Source organism: Streptopelia decaocto (genome assembly GCF_964273445.1).
Source record: "Streptopelia decaocto genome assembly, chromosome: 8".
In the NCBI taxonomy this organism is placed as follows: Eukaryota; Metazoa; Chordata; class Aves; order Columbiformes; family Columbidae; genus Streptopelia; species Streptopelia decaocto.
The window spans coordinates 11,813,457-11,830,356 of record NC_138662.1 but is presented as its reverse complement, the minus strand read 5'-3'; the positions used below and the strand labels follow the sequence as shown (position 1 = coordinate 11,830,356).

General features: G+C 40.2%; 1 protein-coding gene across 2 annotated transcripts in view; it reads right to left on the bottom strand.

Moving 5' to 3' along the window:
* Nucleotides 1–3,592: 3,592 nt before the first annotated feature.
* SHQ1 (SHQ1, H/ACA ribonucleoprotein assembly factor) overlaps nucleotides 3,593–16,900 on the bottom strand; it is a 46,108-nt gene continuing 32,800 nt past the window's right edge. For both annotated transcript variants that reach the window (XM_082059877.1, XM_082059878.1), the window contains exon 12: nucleotides 3,593–4,793. In XM_082059877.1, the coding sequence (XP_081916003.1) occupies nucleotides 4,145–4,793 (649 nt within the window). In that variant the 3' untranslated portion in view covers nucleotides 3,593–4,144. The remainder of the gene's footprint in view (nucleotides 4,794–16,900) is intronic.

Here is a 16,900-nt window from a genome sequence, read left to right as displayed (position 1 = left end):
CAATCTGTGTCAGGTCTCCAAATGCAGTACTTGTGGAAATGGTACTGCCACTTCTCCAAAATCTAAGAATATAAAAATAGTATGATTTATAGGTGCCACAATACTACAAACCCAAATCTGTTGTGTCGATGCAAAATCATGCCTCACACATGCCCACATAACCACAAGCTACACTAAAAAGGAGAGAAACAGATCCATGACAGGTTCAGAAACTAAAATTAGTGACTTGCTAAGACAACTGGCACCAATATCATTTGTCTGTTTGCTATAAAGGTGTAAATATCATCCCCTAATGAAATATTGAAGAAAAGTCTGCAAGTTCCCTGGATGCTACACTTTCCTTACCATAGAGAGCCCGGGCGGGGGGTACCTGATTTGCTCCATGTGTAAAGCCCAAGAGCAGCCATGGCAATTCCACATTCATTTTGTTCTCCCAGCTTATCTTCTCAAAGCTTTGGAGTGCATTCTTCCTTATCTTGGAGACAAATGGCCTTCATGGAGAGCTCTAAACAGCAGAGCTATTTATCTGTTTGACATGCGTTTCCCTGTTTGTTTTCTCCAGCCTTGAGACAGTCAGCTCAGGCTCTGACAGAATTCAGCTGTGTCAATGGCAAAGGGTTGCCTGGCCCCTTCACTCCATGCTCTGAAGCAATTTCTTCGCCATATCCATAGTTTGCTGTAGTAAATCAAGTATGATCAATGCTTTCTTCTTTAGATATAGAGTAAAGGCTTTACAAACTTTCTTCAGAAAGCTGTCTGGAATTAAGATAAGCTGGGGGCAGGGGGGAATATTTAATCAATTCAGCACTGTTTTTTTCTTTGGGGAAAGAAATGAAAAGATCCTGTGGTCACTCTGGCCCCGTGGAAATAAAGAAGAAAAAAAAAACTAATTTTGTTTAGCTACTTCTTATTATTTCCAATATTTCACTTGTCTTTAACACCTTATTCTTAAGTAACACCTCCGCTCCCATCACGCTGCCCCTCAGTGCCACCGAGCAGCAGAGCCAACCAAGGCTTGAGAGTGTCAGATTGGCGATCACTCTCATTTTGCAGGGCTCTGTGACGCTCAGGCAGCTGAAGACAAGCAGGGCTGGCACATCTGCACAGCCAAGGCCTGCAGATCCCTCTCCCGCTGTCCCTGGCGGGAGCCGCACTCCAGGCAGCCGCCAGGATGGAGAACAGACTCCCCCGGGGCCTCAGGCAAGGATCCAGGCTGCTGCCGCACAAACCCAGGGAGATCGGGTTTCCATAAGGACAGCTCACAAACATCTCTGCCAAGACACAGCGCTGGGAATGAGGCCTCACCTTTGCTTGGGCCTGGGTAAGAACGGAGGTCGGTGCTGTCCCAGTGACAGTCTAGGTGGCAGAGAAGTGTCAGGACATTAAGTGGAGCCACCTTCCCATGGTCACCTTAGTTGGCTTCAGGGGAGCTCTGCACCACTGCCACAGCATAAAGTTGGGACAAAAAGCTCTATTTAGCCTAAATCTCTAATATAAAGTTAACCAATTAACAAGAAAACATTAAGCAACTTAAATTTCCAACTCCATCTAATCTCTCCCCCAGAGCACTCCATACACCTCAGACAACCTGCCTTCCCCTCCTCCAGCAAAATCCCACAGCTCTTCCCCTCTCAGGCTTAGCTCACATTCAAACTTATTTTCAGTAAGAATTTTGTCCAGACATTCCAATTCTGTTCCCTTTGGACTGATTATGATGATGAGCAACAAATGGCTTAAAACAAAGTATTGGCTGTGCTACAAATGAGCCTGGGTGGATGGGACTGGGAGGGCACTAGAACCAAGGAGAATATTAAAGCCAACAGAACAGATTGTTCATGTATTGAGCTTCTCAAATATCAACTGAACTCCATCCTGGAAAACCTGCACAAGAACAACTCCTATAGATTTATCCAAATAGCTCCTCTACATAAATTTGCCTCCTTATTGGAGCTCACTCACTTCTTTCAGAGCTCACAGCAGACTACAGGATTGAGGGGTTAGGGGCCAGCAAGGGGGTTTGGGGCTTTTTTGCTTTTCCCAAGCATTTGTGGTTCATGGATTCAGCAAGCCACAGTTCTGGCTAAACAGGGTTCCAGAGCTCATCTTTTGCAAGTGTCTCAGTGTGCTCTTTTCAGAGAAGCAAGGTGTCTCTTTTGTGCCCTGCTCATCCTGGGAACGCTGGGTGGGCTGGATAACGCAGCCACACGTGGAATTCTTTTCACCCAATATGCAAAAACTTCCCACCCACCACTGCAAAGGTCACATAAAATTGCTATCAATCAAGATATAAATCAACATTCATTATCAGCTCCACAATCACTAAACACAGAGTTTTGCAAACAAGGCAATGATGAGCACCAACACAGGACAAGAAGAGGAGGAAACCTGGGAATGGGACTCAGGGTTTGCCCGTGTGCAGGGGCAGAGCTGGGCAGACGTGCAGGACAGACAGACACCACACCATGACCTGCAGACACGAGCGGGCACCAGGATGTTTTCAGAGGTAGAAACAGCTCAACTGTGTAGGGTCTCAAAGGTGAGGACATCAATGATATCGAAGTTATCTGGGAGTGAACATCTGTGTGCCACATTCTCACGTGGCATCTACTATGGCATCACATTATACGGACACTAAAGACATTTACACCCAAACTGGATTCACACAGACATGGTGGAAAAGACAAATGGCATAAACAAATTATGCTTTTAGGCAGGTGGACAAAAGAACAAAAAGATTAACCGAAGATGTTATCCTCACTCCAGAAGGGGCAGCCAGCCCCTGAAAGTAAGGCCTGCTGGGAAAAGCAGAACATTCTCCTCAGTCTGCCACAAAATGGGAGAAGAAACAATAAATGAAAAAAAAAAAAAAGAGCCAAAGACATGGGATATTACAAATACCTATCATTTTCCAGAATGGGTATTTCCTAGCTCATTCTAATGCAGCTTTCTGCAGCCCATGTTCAGCTGAAGGGAGTTTCAGAGTTCATATGTGTAGAAGAGAGGGATGCAGGTTACTTTTCTTTTTCCTTAAGCACATTTTTTCCCCTCAGACATATGCTGAATAATTGCAGCTACAGTGTAGATTTTATTGCTAGCATTTAGAAGAGTAAGTGCTCACTGACATGCAAGATGGGAAAGGTTCCTCCCCTGGGGAACAGAACACATAGGCTGATTAAGCGACCAGTAGGTATTTAAGAACATAAAAAATACTGGCAGATCAGGGTTGCAGTTCTTACTGAACAGGAGTCAGCGCAGGAACAGAGCGAGGCTGCTGATTTCCAGCAGGGTGTAGCGCTGGTGAAGAAGTCTTTAAGCTTAGGATTTTTATACACTTTTTAATAGAAAAAAGGTTGAAAAGTAATCACAGCACATTACTGTGGTGACATTAAGAGGATATACAGAAAGAAATACAAAATAATTAGGATTTCTGTTCTTTAAAGATCAAAAGTAGTTTCCACATGTGGAAACATTTCAAAAACACCACAAAAGAATACATGAAAAAAAAACACTGAAACAGGTAAGAACTGCAGAAATACAAGCTATAAGCCTTCTATCTTGCAGAAATATAAGCTATAACCCTTCTGCCTTGCACTGATGATAAAGAAATTTCTTTTATTTTGTACAAAAATATAAAATATTTATATATTTTAAAATAACTTGTCAGCACTATTTAGACTTTTAAAGTTATAACCATTATTTTGAAGTGGTTAGCTATAAAGCCTTTTAAAATTAAAAAATGCAGCAAAATGTCATAAACAAGTTTATACAAACATAATAAGGATATCTTTCAAGTAAATCCCAACAGATGAAGATAACTAAAAGGATGCTACAGCTCATTTCAGTTGTATTTGTTCAGGACATCATTCTACTACCAAATAAGCTTAATGAAAACTGTTTCTAGAAGTTTACTGAAATTACACATTCCCCCATTAATTCTGAGACTTTGAACCAGAGAAGAAAAATAAAAATCTAACCATCATACAGTCATATAAATCCTTTTCAAAGCAGTTTTGTCCTCCAAACTGTCAATACAACAAAGAAGAAAAATATCAACTTATTTCTGTAGCTCAGGACAGCCTTGGACACCTTCTTATAGCCACGAGCTGTGTTGCTAGTGGGTCACACCATGTTCTACCACAGTCCTTTAGTCTCCATCTTCATTTGTGCTGCCAAGAAAAAGCAATGGGTTTGTCTTTGAAGACACCTCCAAGAAATTTCCTTTCCTAGTAGTATCCTTTGAAAATCTGTCCAGTTCAGATACACCGTTTTCTTCTTGTTCCTGTAAAACGCAGCTTGCAGTAGCCAATCCTTCAGGCTGTTCTGAAAGTCTAATTGCAGTGTGCATTTGTTTTTCTAATTCTTCTATCAGTTTTCCAGGAACAGATGTAGATTGCAAAGAAACATTTGGTTTTTCATCACTAACCTCAAACGTCGAAGTGTTTGTGCCCTGCCTTAATCCATTACAGTCAATAAGTGGAGCTGTCCTCTCCTCTAGACGCGTGCCTTGTAGAGAATTTATTTTCCCATCCTCACTAGCTGAGGACTCTGGCTCGTCTGAATCAGAGCCTTCTGTCTCAGATGATGAAGTACAGCTTGATTCTTCAGAGTCACTTGTCTCCGACTCAGAGGACGGCAGCTGTTGCTTGGAAACTGCGCCAGCAGCTTCTAACACACGCTCTTCCTCTTGCACCAGCACCGCTGCTGCTTCCAGCTCTTCTAGTTCAAACCCTATGTGGGACTTAGTAAGGGTGGTTTTCTGCAAGGATTCAGCAAGTGCAGCCAACTTTTTTGACCTTTAACAAAGAACAAGATACGTTATTTAACTTCACAAAGAGAACTTTCCCATTTGATAACGAGAAAACAAATCTTAAACATTTATACTATTTGCTTGCTTTGCAAACAGCTTTCTTTAGATATGACTGTAGAAGTAGATGATCCTGCAGGAACAATCGAAAGTATTCATAATTACGATTACTTTGGGTAACTTTTCCCACAAGGCTAGACAATATCCCACTGAAAGTCTTTGGTGACCCATTCAGAAAAGACCGCGCTGCTTTGATGTTTCAGCACTGTAGGGGAAAATGGATTTCAGAACAAACCTTTTCGGGATTGCTGTCTTTAGCAGTGAATTCTGCACTATGTGGTCTGCTGGATTAAGTTCACATGCAGCAGAATCATTTTGTTTTACTACCCTTCCAGATATGTCTGTTAAACGCAGATGAAGCAGTAAAGCATAGCTGATCAGGTCCATTTTAGTGGCACATTCTCCTCCTGTCACAGGTAGCTTTAGGCACACATGATAGCACAAGCTCAATACTCTGTCTGTAGATGTGCTTTCCACCTTTCATTTGTAACTCAGCTGAAATATAATTCAATGAAAATATCAGGTTCATTTAGATAAACACCTCTAACAGAGCAGGCACGCTATGTCAGCCTCAAATCTTTGGTACAGCCATCGCCATTTCCTCAGATATTTTGAAGTCAGCACATGCTTTACCAGAAAAGCGCATCATGGATTTATAAACAGAGAACAAAAAGTCAAAGAGTGCCTTGAAATGGAGGGGCAGGGGGCAGAGAGGAAAACGGGTATAAAATAACAAACACACATCCTGTTTCTTGTTGTAGAGTTTTGCCTCAGACTATCAATCAACTTTTCACCACTTCCTGCAGCAGCAGGTCTGCTATAAATCCTGCAGCAACTGACGGGGTTTCATTTCCTCTGCCAGAGCCACGAACCTGCCAGGCACCGCACACCGACACCGCCGAGCAGCTCATCATGTCATACACGACTCCTGCGAGGCACAAGTTAAAGTGCTTGTTCTCTCAGTTGAATGATTTTAAAGATCTTTATATTCTCATTCCCAGGGGGCATAATTACTCAGTATAACATAGACACTTCATGCGGGGTTTTTTTTTCCCTCCTAAAGGAATTGTATTTAAAAGTGGAGGAAGGGGAATTCAATGCAGCTTCTTATACATTTTACAGAGACATTGCAACATTTAAAAGCTGAACTTGGAATAAAACATATTAAACTTCCTTAGCTCAACCCAAAGACTAGAAAACTAAGAAGTGTTTCCCAGAAATAACTGAAGCAACAGAGAACAATTTATAGTTCTCAAATTTTTAAATCTAAAGCTAAGAATTCAATCACAACCTTATCCTAGCAGCCTCCAATATAAACACACGTACCAAATTTGAAAAACCTGTTTACCTGACACTTTTCTATTTTTTTCTCTTTGATGATATATTTTCATTTTATTTTTGTCAAGAACTTGAATTTTTCTTGAAAAGTTAGGAGGATTTGAGAACTAGCCAACCTAATTGGGAACAAAGAAAGCATTCTCCCTGCTCCATAGGTTAAAATAAAGAAAAAGCAGCCAAGCGATACATAGAAAGGTTCATGAAGCTTTGCAGGTAGGTGATAACAGAATAACTGGCTTGCAGAGAAATCTGCTTCCTGAACACATTGGTGAGAAGCTGGTTTATACCCCAGGTCACAAGAGTTTATATCCTTTTCAGAAAGCACTTTGCTTTGCTTTTGAAACAGTCCCTTTCCTTCCTTCCAACTGTACACACGTCCGTCTGTGCACATGCCCCTTCCCCTGGAAGAACTGTTAACAATATGGAAGTCCGATCCTTTTTCCTGTCCTATTGCCTGACTGTCCACAAGAATACGATGAGCTCCAAAAGCTAAATGAAGCTATGAATGAGAACACTGTTTTGTACCCATTTCGTATGTAGTTCCTTCTAATTTAATTGACAGCCATGAGCAACTAACTGTACGCACAATTTTCTCTGGTGATACATCTTCAGGTACCTCAGTCTCACCTACCTGTTTTACTACTGCCGTTATAGATAGAAAATCCATTTTGAAAGTCCTATTTGTCCTCACATCTTTTCTCTCATGTCTGTCACCTCACTTCCCAATCCTGTATGTATTTGGTTTTTTCCCTATTTCTGCTATTTTTTTTATTTCCCTATTTTTTCATGCATGTTTTTCCTGCTAGATGCTCTCAGTTTGAAATCACTCCCTTAAAATTCCCCCCTCCTCTTTTACTGTTCTCTTACAATGCAGTTAACACATTAGATATAGAAACATGTCACATAACTGAATCAAGTGTTAGGGAGATGTATGGCATCAAGCACATTTTGGCATTAATAAATACTTCAGTGTGCTCCAGACTACTTAAAGCCAACTGTCACAGATGAGTGCATCCATCACACTAAGCAGTAAGGAAGAAAATACACAGCGATATACTCATTTGACTCAACATGTATTATGTTAGTAAATTAGATGTGGTACTACTGACAGACAAAAAATGGTCTCTGTAAAGCAGCATTTGGTCACTCTGCACACAAATGCGTTTTTATCAATGAGTTCAAAGAGGATGAATGACAAGAGTGATGCCTGACAGCTACAGAGAAACATCCGTCCCACTACACAACTGTGAAACCGCAAAAAGCATTCTTAGTCTGAAACCTGGGGGTTAATTCCCTCTGAGTGATCAAAATACACTACAAAATAACAACAATAACTGATTTCATAAAACAACTGTGGCTTCGAGTTCCACGTTTAGTCCTTTTTCTAAAAAGCTCTGATAGAACTACTGAGAGAGGACATGCTTTTTATCTTTACGAACGATTACAGGTCAAAAAAAGGCATTGATTAAACAGCCTGCTCTTCCCTTCTAACAACAGCCCAAATGGACACTCTGCTTGGATGAGTTAAACACCTGCAAAAGGCCAACAATCCCATCTATCCTCTTAATCTCTGCAACTTCTGTACTTCAGCTCCCTCGTGTTGTGGTCCCACCAACACCACGTGCGAGGCCTGAACTGTTACAGCAACCAGCTCTGCTCAGGTCCAGGACGGGGAAGGTGTGCGGACTTCACGCAGACCCGCACAACCTTCTTGCTCTCTGCACCAGCAGTGTCCCAAAGGTCATGTTACACCAACCACAAGTCTTTTAACAAATCACTGAAAACTATAAGATTATTTTACTATTTTATTTTAGCTCTTAGTCACTTATAAACAGTATGAAAAAGTCTCTTCAGTTGCTCGTATTTCTTAGTAGGCTAAATGTTTATTCCCAACTTTCACAAGTCTCTTCCAGAAAAAAAAAAAAAAAGGATGGTCTACAGAGCTCAACTTTTCAATATGAGAAATCAACTGTCACACTCTTCACAAAATTTATACATAAAAGCAGAAAACTCCTCTCCCCAACTTTCCAATCTTCTATTAAAAGAAAACTAGAGCACTTGAACGGCTTGGGTTTTTTTTTCTCCCCCTGTGCAAGGGACTAACAGAATTACAATTAGCTATCAGTCCATCTTGATTAAGGCAATTATCTAATTTCAAGGAGAGCTGAGTTTCAAGAGTGCATTTCACATCAGCCTTAAGAAAAGGTGGCAGCATTGCCTGGACAAAAAACAAGGCAAATAGCATAAAAATCAAAATATGGAAATGCTTTCAATGGGAGACTGAGGGTCTCTGACGTCCCCAGCTGACAGATAAGCAACAATTTGGTAAACAAAAATGAGAGACACTAGAAAAGAAAGATCATGTATTAGACTTGTAGTAAACAGGTCCTGCTGTTTCCAAAACCTTTTGAGAAGTGTTGTAGAGAGTAGAGAGCAAATACTATAATTTTTCAAGTATGATTAATAGAATCACATGATTACTTTAAGACATGCTCATTCAGTATGCACATTTGCAGTAATGATATCTTATTATTATGGTAATAGTGTTCTTACATAAACATGCATAACAGGCTTTAAAGGTGCTACACATTATAATTATTAGTTATCAAGATGTCAGTTGCTTAAGGAAAATGTTTAATTACAGGTTAAACTGATCGGATGCATGTTTTGTTTAATGTATAACTTTGAGGAACAGATAACAGAGGCATTTCTGGTCTTGTCCATGTCGTCCGGAATTACAATTTCAAGACAGAACTACTGTAATCCTTGTCTAGGCAGCAGGACAGTTTCTTCATGTGCCAGATCTCAGATTATAAGAGTAAAACTGGGGTGAAAAGAACAAAGAATCAAAGGACGTTTAGCAAATAAAGGGAGATGGATAAAACAAGGGGTAAAAAGATGATTATGGCAACAAGGAAAGGAAATCATTATAGGTTTCCAGCACAGCCACCTGTGGCAGCACAACGAGAAGTGCCGGTGCTGGGGACTGAGTGCAGCGCTCAGACAGCAGCAGCTGCATGAGGGGAGCAGGACACAACTGCTCAGGGAAAGACTGATGATCCTGCGGGCTCCGGTTCTACCTTCTGTTCTATGGAATAAAGAGGGTGTAAGGATCTGATGAGTCGAGAGAGCTGTTATATCCAGAACAGCGCTATGAGAAAAAAGTCTCCCAGAAGACATAAATTAGGGATTGTTTCCAAGGAAGATTTAACATAAGATGGAAGGAAAGACAAAAGTCAACCTGGCCACAGAAAGTAAAAAATAAATGCAGGACTTGGGGAACAGACACAGCCACAAAATCCTCTAATTTTGCACAAACGTTAAAATAAAAATAAGAAATGATGCTTCTGTACACTGTGTCCATCAGTCCGAAATAGGAAAGGTTTAAAGAAAAAGTGTTAATGAGCCAGGTCATTCTATCTGACTGATAAAAACAACCCTACATCTAATTATCTTGCGTTGGAAGTTTAGTTACATTAAAAAAAAACAAAACAAAACACACCACACCCCACCAAGGAACTCCAAGAGACCTTGCAAATACAAAAATCAGCATTCTGCTCCTCATTCTGTAGGATGGGTGGCACTGCACACTCGATCATGGCATGGGAGTTATATATCTAAAACAGTGTGCAGAGTATTTGCAAACGTGGCAGTAAATAGTCACATTGGCAGCGGAGTCTTTTGAAGCAGGAGTCAGTAACATTTCACTATGGAATGAAAAGCGACTTTTCTTGTACAAGCACAAGCTATAGCTTGCTTTTGTTTTTGTAAACAATAGAAGGATTATTCCTATTGCTTCATAAACTTGGCTTTGCATTTCATAAACATACACAAACATCTACTTTTCTGAAGAACACACTGTAAACTAGGTGTAAGACACAGCAAAATACAACTACAGGGCAACAGAATTTTCTTATTACCTACCCAAGTCAGCACACAGGGCACACGTGCTGTCATGGCAGATGGAGCTATTCTTGCCCAAGCACAATACAAAAACACCAAAGCATGGGAACCGTTGTATCAAAACCACTGGCAACAGCTTTGGTCACCAGCCTAGTGTATGAATGTGACCTAACTGGTCTCGGAACCAAGCTGGAATCCAACTAATCTTGGAACCAACTGAAGGTCTTGTTATGTTACGTTGTACAAATGTGGTGAGGGCCTATTCATTGTATCACAATGGGAATCAGTCCTCCATGATAGCAGTGCCCTAACTCTGCTCTACGGGGCTGACAAGCCCTGTCTTACATGTAAAACACTTTAATTATCTTTAAGCCTTACAGGCAAGATAAACAACTCTGAAAGAAACAGGAGATACTTCAAGTGCAGACGTGCCTTTGTAGTGTTGTGGGTTCCACCAAATATGAAAATGGACCTGTCTCATTGCCAGGCAGCCATCCCCCAGTAGGCCTACAATTCCTCGAGATGCATTGAGACACAAACCCCCAGCACTCTGTGCCAGTCAGCAGGCCTGACAAATATCAAATGGGTGGTTATTTAACTTCTCTCCACTCAGCAGGAGCTCTGGACACATAGGATCCATCTAGTAACGAAGCTGCTGCATTAAGCAAAAGGCTGTCTGCTGGACCACAAGGTATTCCCAGCTGCCTTAAATTTATACATTTACTGTATGAGAAACAACCAAGTTTAAGGAGAAAGCATCAGTCTCTATTTGAACTACCTTTCTCAACAAGGCCCGGCAAAACTCAGACTTGCAAAAGTTTCACAGACACCCTCTTTATTAGATAAAACAGATAACAAGCAATACAACACATACCACTTCAATGTGTTCCAAATTACATACCTGGCACCACTGCTTACAATTTCCCACAATTATTCTTTTAGCCGGAGGCATCATAAGTGTTGAGACAATTCTAGAGTTAATATTATCTCAGACATCGCCAGATATCATCCCAAAGCAGAGCCTCAGCAGTTCAGATACAGAGGATGTGTAAATTTAGTATCTGCAAGACACTGAAATGCCAGTTAAACTATAAGGGATAATGCAATTCTCTGCCTTGCCACAAGACCAGTTGAGAGCAAGCTGCAACAGAATGGAACTCATGTTTCTGCATGGACTGTCACTGGTGAACAAACGGGCACCTGCAAAAGGGCCAGACACTCCCCAACCTTCAGACCATCCTATTCTTTCCCTGCCCAGAGTGGTTCTTGCTGGACTCCCTCTACCACTGTCTTTCAGCCCAAGCCTTATCTATCCAGAACCAAAGGTATGAAGAGACGTTGTTCAGCATTTGGTCCCTTGATAATGCCAACATTAACTTCCCAGAGGAAGTCTGTCATGATCTTGATGAAAATTAACATCTCTATGGCAGTGAGTCTACGGCTTAAGCTCCCTTGATGCAGAAGGCTCATCAAGTTACAGCCAAACACGACATAAAAAAAATAAGAAAGTAAGCTCATATAAGAATTACATGGCTGACAAAGCATCCAACTATTGTTATATATACTTGAGAAGAAAATAAATTGTTTTCCGTTCTAAAATTCAGATGTCAGCTTCTATCTAGCCCTGCGTAGCTGGCTAGAGCAACCAAACTGGTGATCTGTGGGAAAAGTCTCCTGAAACTGGTAATTGAGCTCACCCTCTGTGGAAACACCGTAAGTCACTGGAACAGCATATTCTGACACCCACGAGTGGAGAATAGTGAGGGAGAGACACATACTCTTGAATTACTGTAAGATAATTTGTATTTCAGGACTTTAGACCAAGAGCAGCATGCTTCCTTCAGAAACGCAACTAACGTCAAACATCCCTCCACATTTGACGTGCAATTTCAAACAGCTAGAAAGAAAAAAATAATATAATGACTTAATTGTTATAATACAGAATTGAAAGACAATTTGATTTTAATAAAATATTCAAGACATGAAACGAGTATAGGTTTGATCAGTCCTGACTAGTAAAACATAGAAGTGATAACGATGGCGTTCAATGCAAAAGCAGACTTCATTAACATAGAAGCATCTAAAGTCAACACGCGCAAAAAGAGCATAACTGGTTGAACAATGAGATTAGATAACAAAAAACTCCTCCAGTGCAGGAAAAGAATCCTTACAAATGGACATTAAGCTGCAATAATAAGAAACTCATCACACTAAACACACCACCAATTTGCTGAAACTAGTCTTTAAAAGTCAGGGGTTACAAAAGAACATAAGCCTCACAATCTGCCTGGAGATAAGAGACAATTACACCTTTTAGCAAGTGTTTTATATGAGTTGCCATATTTCACCATTTTTATTTCACTTTCAAGGTTAGTCCTAATGAATGCCTCAAGTTACACACTAGTCAGTGACCTCCAGCCATAGTGAAAGAGTTTTGAAAAAGCAAGCTCAGAATCAGTGAACAAAAATACTCCAAAGGAAGTTCTCAAAGAAATTCACAGCAGAAAACCTGTAGTCTTGGTAATTGTCGACAGTGACAACCACTTTGCCTATCTGTACACACTGTTGTTTGACAGACTACAACAACCAACATCACTTGCTTGTAAAGTACCTTATACACGCCTTTACCCCAATTCCCCACAAGCTTAGGGAAACTATGCAGAGATCTCATCTCATCCAGCTCTGAGGTCACAACCATTCTTTACAGTGAATCAGGGCTAAAATTTAACAAAGCATAACAATACTGCCATGAAATTTAAGGCATGAAGTGGAACAGAAAATACACACAGCACCTGAATCACAGTGCAACCCTGTCATAGAAACAAAAGGCTGTCATTCAGAAAATACCATAGGTTCCTAGTGATAAGGAAAGTCTAAAGCCTATTTTACATCTCTTTTCAAAAGTGGCACTTCTATCCACAGAATTCCTTATTGTATGAGTTAAACAGAAAGATGAATACGCAACATTTACTAAACCACATTCCAGGCTTTATTAGCTGGTTAACTCATCATAACCCTACCTGGCTTCTGAGATTTGAGAGAATCACAGAACAGGTAGTACAATTAACAGCGAGATAAACACACACAGCACCATTCAACAGTTTTGTGTGCTTAGTTTATTATACATGTATATAGTAAGAGGCAGAACCAATAAATAACTCCATTAAAATCTCGTTAGCTCTGATCAGTGAGTTTGGGAGATAATATAACAAAGCTGAATTTAATGCATGAGCAAAGGAGAAACAGGACCATTTTCTTCAGGACTCAGATAAAAATTGACCTAAACTTTAACTAATCTTCTACATTATCTTCAGCAAAGGAAAGACAGATGAGTGTAAACACAACAGAAACAATGAAACATTTGTTCACATGATTTAGTACTAGATTAACCACTGTCTTCAGAGGAAAGAAACAAGCCATCTCCACAACATAGCACTAAGGACTGCTTAATATCTACACTTCCTTACGACAGCCAGCTGCTAAAATAGAATGTGCTCAGTCTATTCAATATATTTTATGTGACTGCAGGTAAGAATTCATTCTTTCCATTTCTCAAGAGGATGGCTTCTGATTTTTAGCCTAGATCACATAGGTGTACACAGTTACACTGTCCACAGCTTTGCTTACTGTTAAATATTCCCTTTCTAACAGCTCGTGGAAACACCAGGCAACTTCAATCACATTTAAGAGCAACTGGTGTTTAAAAAAGATCTTCAAAATCATATATATTTAATTAAAATAAGCAGAGGTATAAATAATGACCCTCATGAGAAAGGGCCAGCAAACACAGCTCTCGTGCATCGGCTTGGTTGGAGCTCACGGCATGTCCATCCCAAGCAGCTGATCCATGCTGAGAGCAGCTCCCACACGTGGAGGTGTCAAAGGATGCGGTGAAGAGACTCAGGCACAAGGGCTGGGTTTGTAAGAGGTTTATACAATCTTCTTTTTTCTCCTTCCTCCCTTGTAGACATCAGATAAAGTGAAGACTGGAAAAGCATTCCACTGCACACCAAATCTTTATATAGGAAATACAGGAAAACCACACTACAAAAAAGGGAGTACCGGGTTCAAAAAGAAGTCTGGAAAATACTCCTCCCTGGAAGCACTTTAAATTGGCAGGATTTGAAGAGCAGAAATCCAGCATAAAGAGACTACTTATGACAAGAGAAACCCACCACTTATCTTCAGGTGACAGGAAGTCCTGAACCATAAAACAATGGCTGATGCGGAAGAATCCAAAGGGTTTCAGGGGAACATAAAACACTTTCATCTTGAAATTCTGGCTTTCAAAGGGCATTACATGAATTCTGAAACTAAGAGAGTGATCTACTGCAATCCAACTTGCAGTCTTGTAAACATGAACTGCTATCAACATAGCTTAAGTTATTACAGTTTGTTAGCCATACATCAAATATAAAACATAGCACCATTGTTTCAGCTTAAGTGACTTCTTTTATGTTAATAAGTCTGAATATTTCAAGTGACTTCCCCTCCATATTTATTCTGAAATTCCACAGTGCTTCTTTCATAATGAATCTAAATACTGCATGAGCTGAACTTCACATTTATAAATATTTAAAAAAAAATAAAAAGAAGCAGCTTTCTCATATAACATCTTACTTTCATTACTTGGTCTTTTTGATAAGTTGAAACCAAATATATAATGGATTATAAAATAAATTAAGTACAGCTTACTTATGTAGATGATACTATGAAAATATGCATAAGAGAAAACAGACTTAGAATTAATATTGGACTATAAAAAGAAACCGAAGAGTATTTATGTTTTAACAATACTTTAGCTCAGCTTAGAAGCAGCTCAGTGTTGCCAAAATAGCTTCAGTAAGTTGCAGCCAGTCCAAACATCTAACAATGGCACAGCTTCCAAAGTTATATATGATAAATACAAATAATGAAAGATTAATAGATAACTCACCACAAAACAGACACAGAGGAATGAACAGATTTTATAATGTGATAGTAAGTATCAGCTGCATTACACAAATGGAACATTGACAATCGTTCCCCACTAGCCCCGTCTCCCTCAAATTTCTCAACTGTCATTATCTAGAACTTGGTCTTCACCATCACCCCTGGTGATCCAGGGGACGGCACTCCTAGTGCTGTAAATTATACCATTTGTACTACAATATGGGAATGAAAGGTACTCACACAAAGCAGTGCAGAATATGTGAATTTTAGTGTCAGAATATGCTAGTAAAGTAATGTATTACAAAACCGACAAGAATAACAATGACAACGGACAGGCTTAAAAACACAATTCCAAACACATTACTCCAACGCAATCCTACCCCTTTACAATGGAATTTATCCACCAAAAGTCCTAGTGAGTTCAATCAGAGTTTTAAGTCTGACACTGCTACATTGCTTCTGACTGACACCCGTAACACCACCAGAAGGGAAAACATCACCTGTAGCCTTCCTGCTTACAGTCCATTCTCAACTCACGTGGTCTCAACATAAAAAGACACGGAATCTGAGCATCTTACAAATTCCTGGCAGGAAAGTAGATTTTTGCAAGAGCCTAAACTGAACAGCCTGCTCCCACCTTCTCCCCCCTCCAACTTGTTATGTTTGTAAAGCACCTCGTATCAGATGCTCTAGAGCATGATCATTCCTCTTACGAATAATAATAATTAAAAATACCACCACACTCCGCTGAACTGGCTGCAGATCTGCACCAAGGAACCTTGCAGGCCACACATGCAAGAATTGGACAGTGTGGTGTGGCAAGGAGGAGTCCCAGGGAATAGTGGGGATTGGGCTTTAGACTACAGACTCAATCATCCCCTCATTCAACATTTTTTCTCTCTCATTCTACCTTTGTTTTGTCTTGAGATTTACGACACAATCACTGCAAGGGGCAGGTGGAAGAGACTAAGCTAGATACCGACAAGCTTGCAAACAAAACAAGATGATATTATCAGCCTGTGGATTGCCTCCCCACTTTGATCACAGCTGCACACTCCACCTGCCTGGGAAAGCAACAACTCCACAAGCTCATCCTTCCCCTCGGCAAAACTGTGGAAGAGTCAGCAGAGATGTGCTGACTGAAGAGACACGACACAGATCGCTGACCCTTCTGTCAGCAGATAGGAACTGCCTCCCAACAACTTTGGAAAATCAAAGCGGTAGCCTGAGGGGAAAAAAATGGCTTTCTTCTTTGCCTTCTCTACCCACAGCAAGGTGCATTCAGACACAGCCTGAAGGAAAATGAGCTATAGAAAAATGATGGAATAAATAGGAAAAAAACAACACAGGAAAGGAGAGGAGAGGAAAAACATCAAAGAGAACTGCAGCTAGCAGCTGGGAAGAGAGATTAAACCCCTTGTTAAAAATCCATGTTTTACAGGGCTTGCTAAAACATATATAAAGGGGAATTTCAGGTATTATATCCACCTGACTATCACCTTTTCCACCCTTCAGGGCAAACAGTGTTTTGCTTTGAGGCTCTTCAGTCAGTATATTACATGACTTAGGTATTGTTATTTACAAAGTGTTCTATGTGCATATACTGCTTTACAGACATATTGAAGTGACAACTCAGTCCTTAAATAAGATGCAACATTTAATGAGAGGCATGGCAGCTCAAGATGACAGTAAACAAAAAGAAACTGTATTAAAAACATGCATCAAAACGGTGAAGAGAGACAATGTGCTTGCGAATTATTAGTTACTATTTTTAAATCAAAGAACTCTGATCTAAGGATTAAGAGCAGATGACTTAGGATGGAAACAAATAATTCTGGGTTCTCTACCAGATTCAGGTGTAAA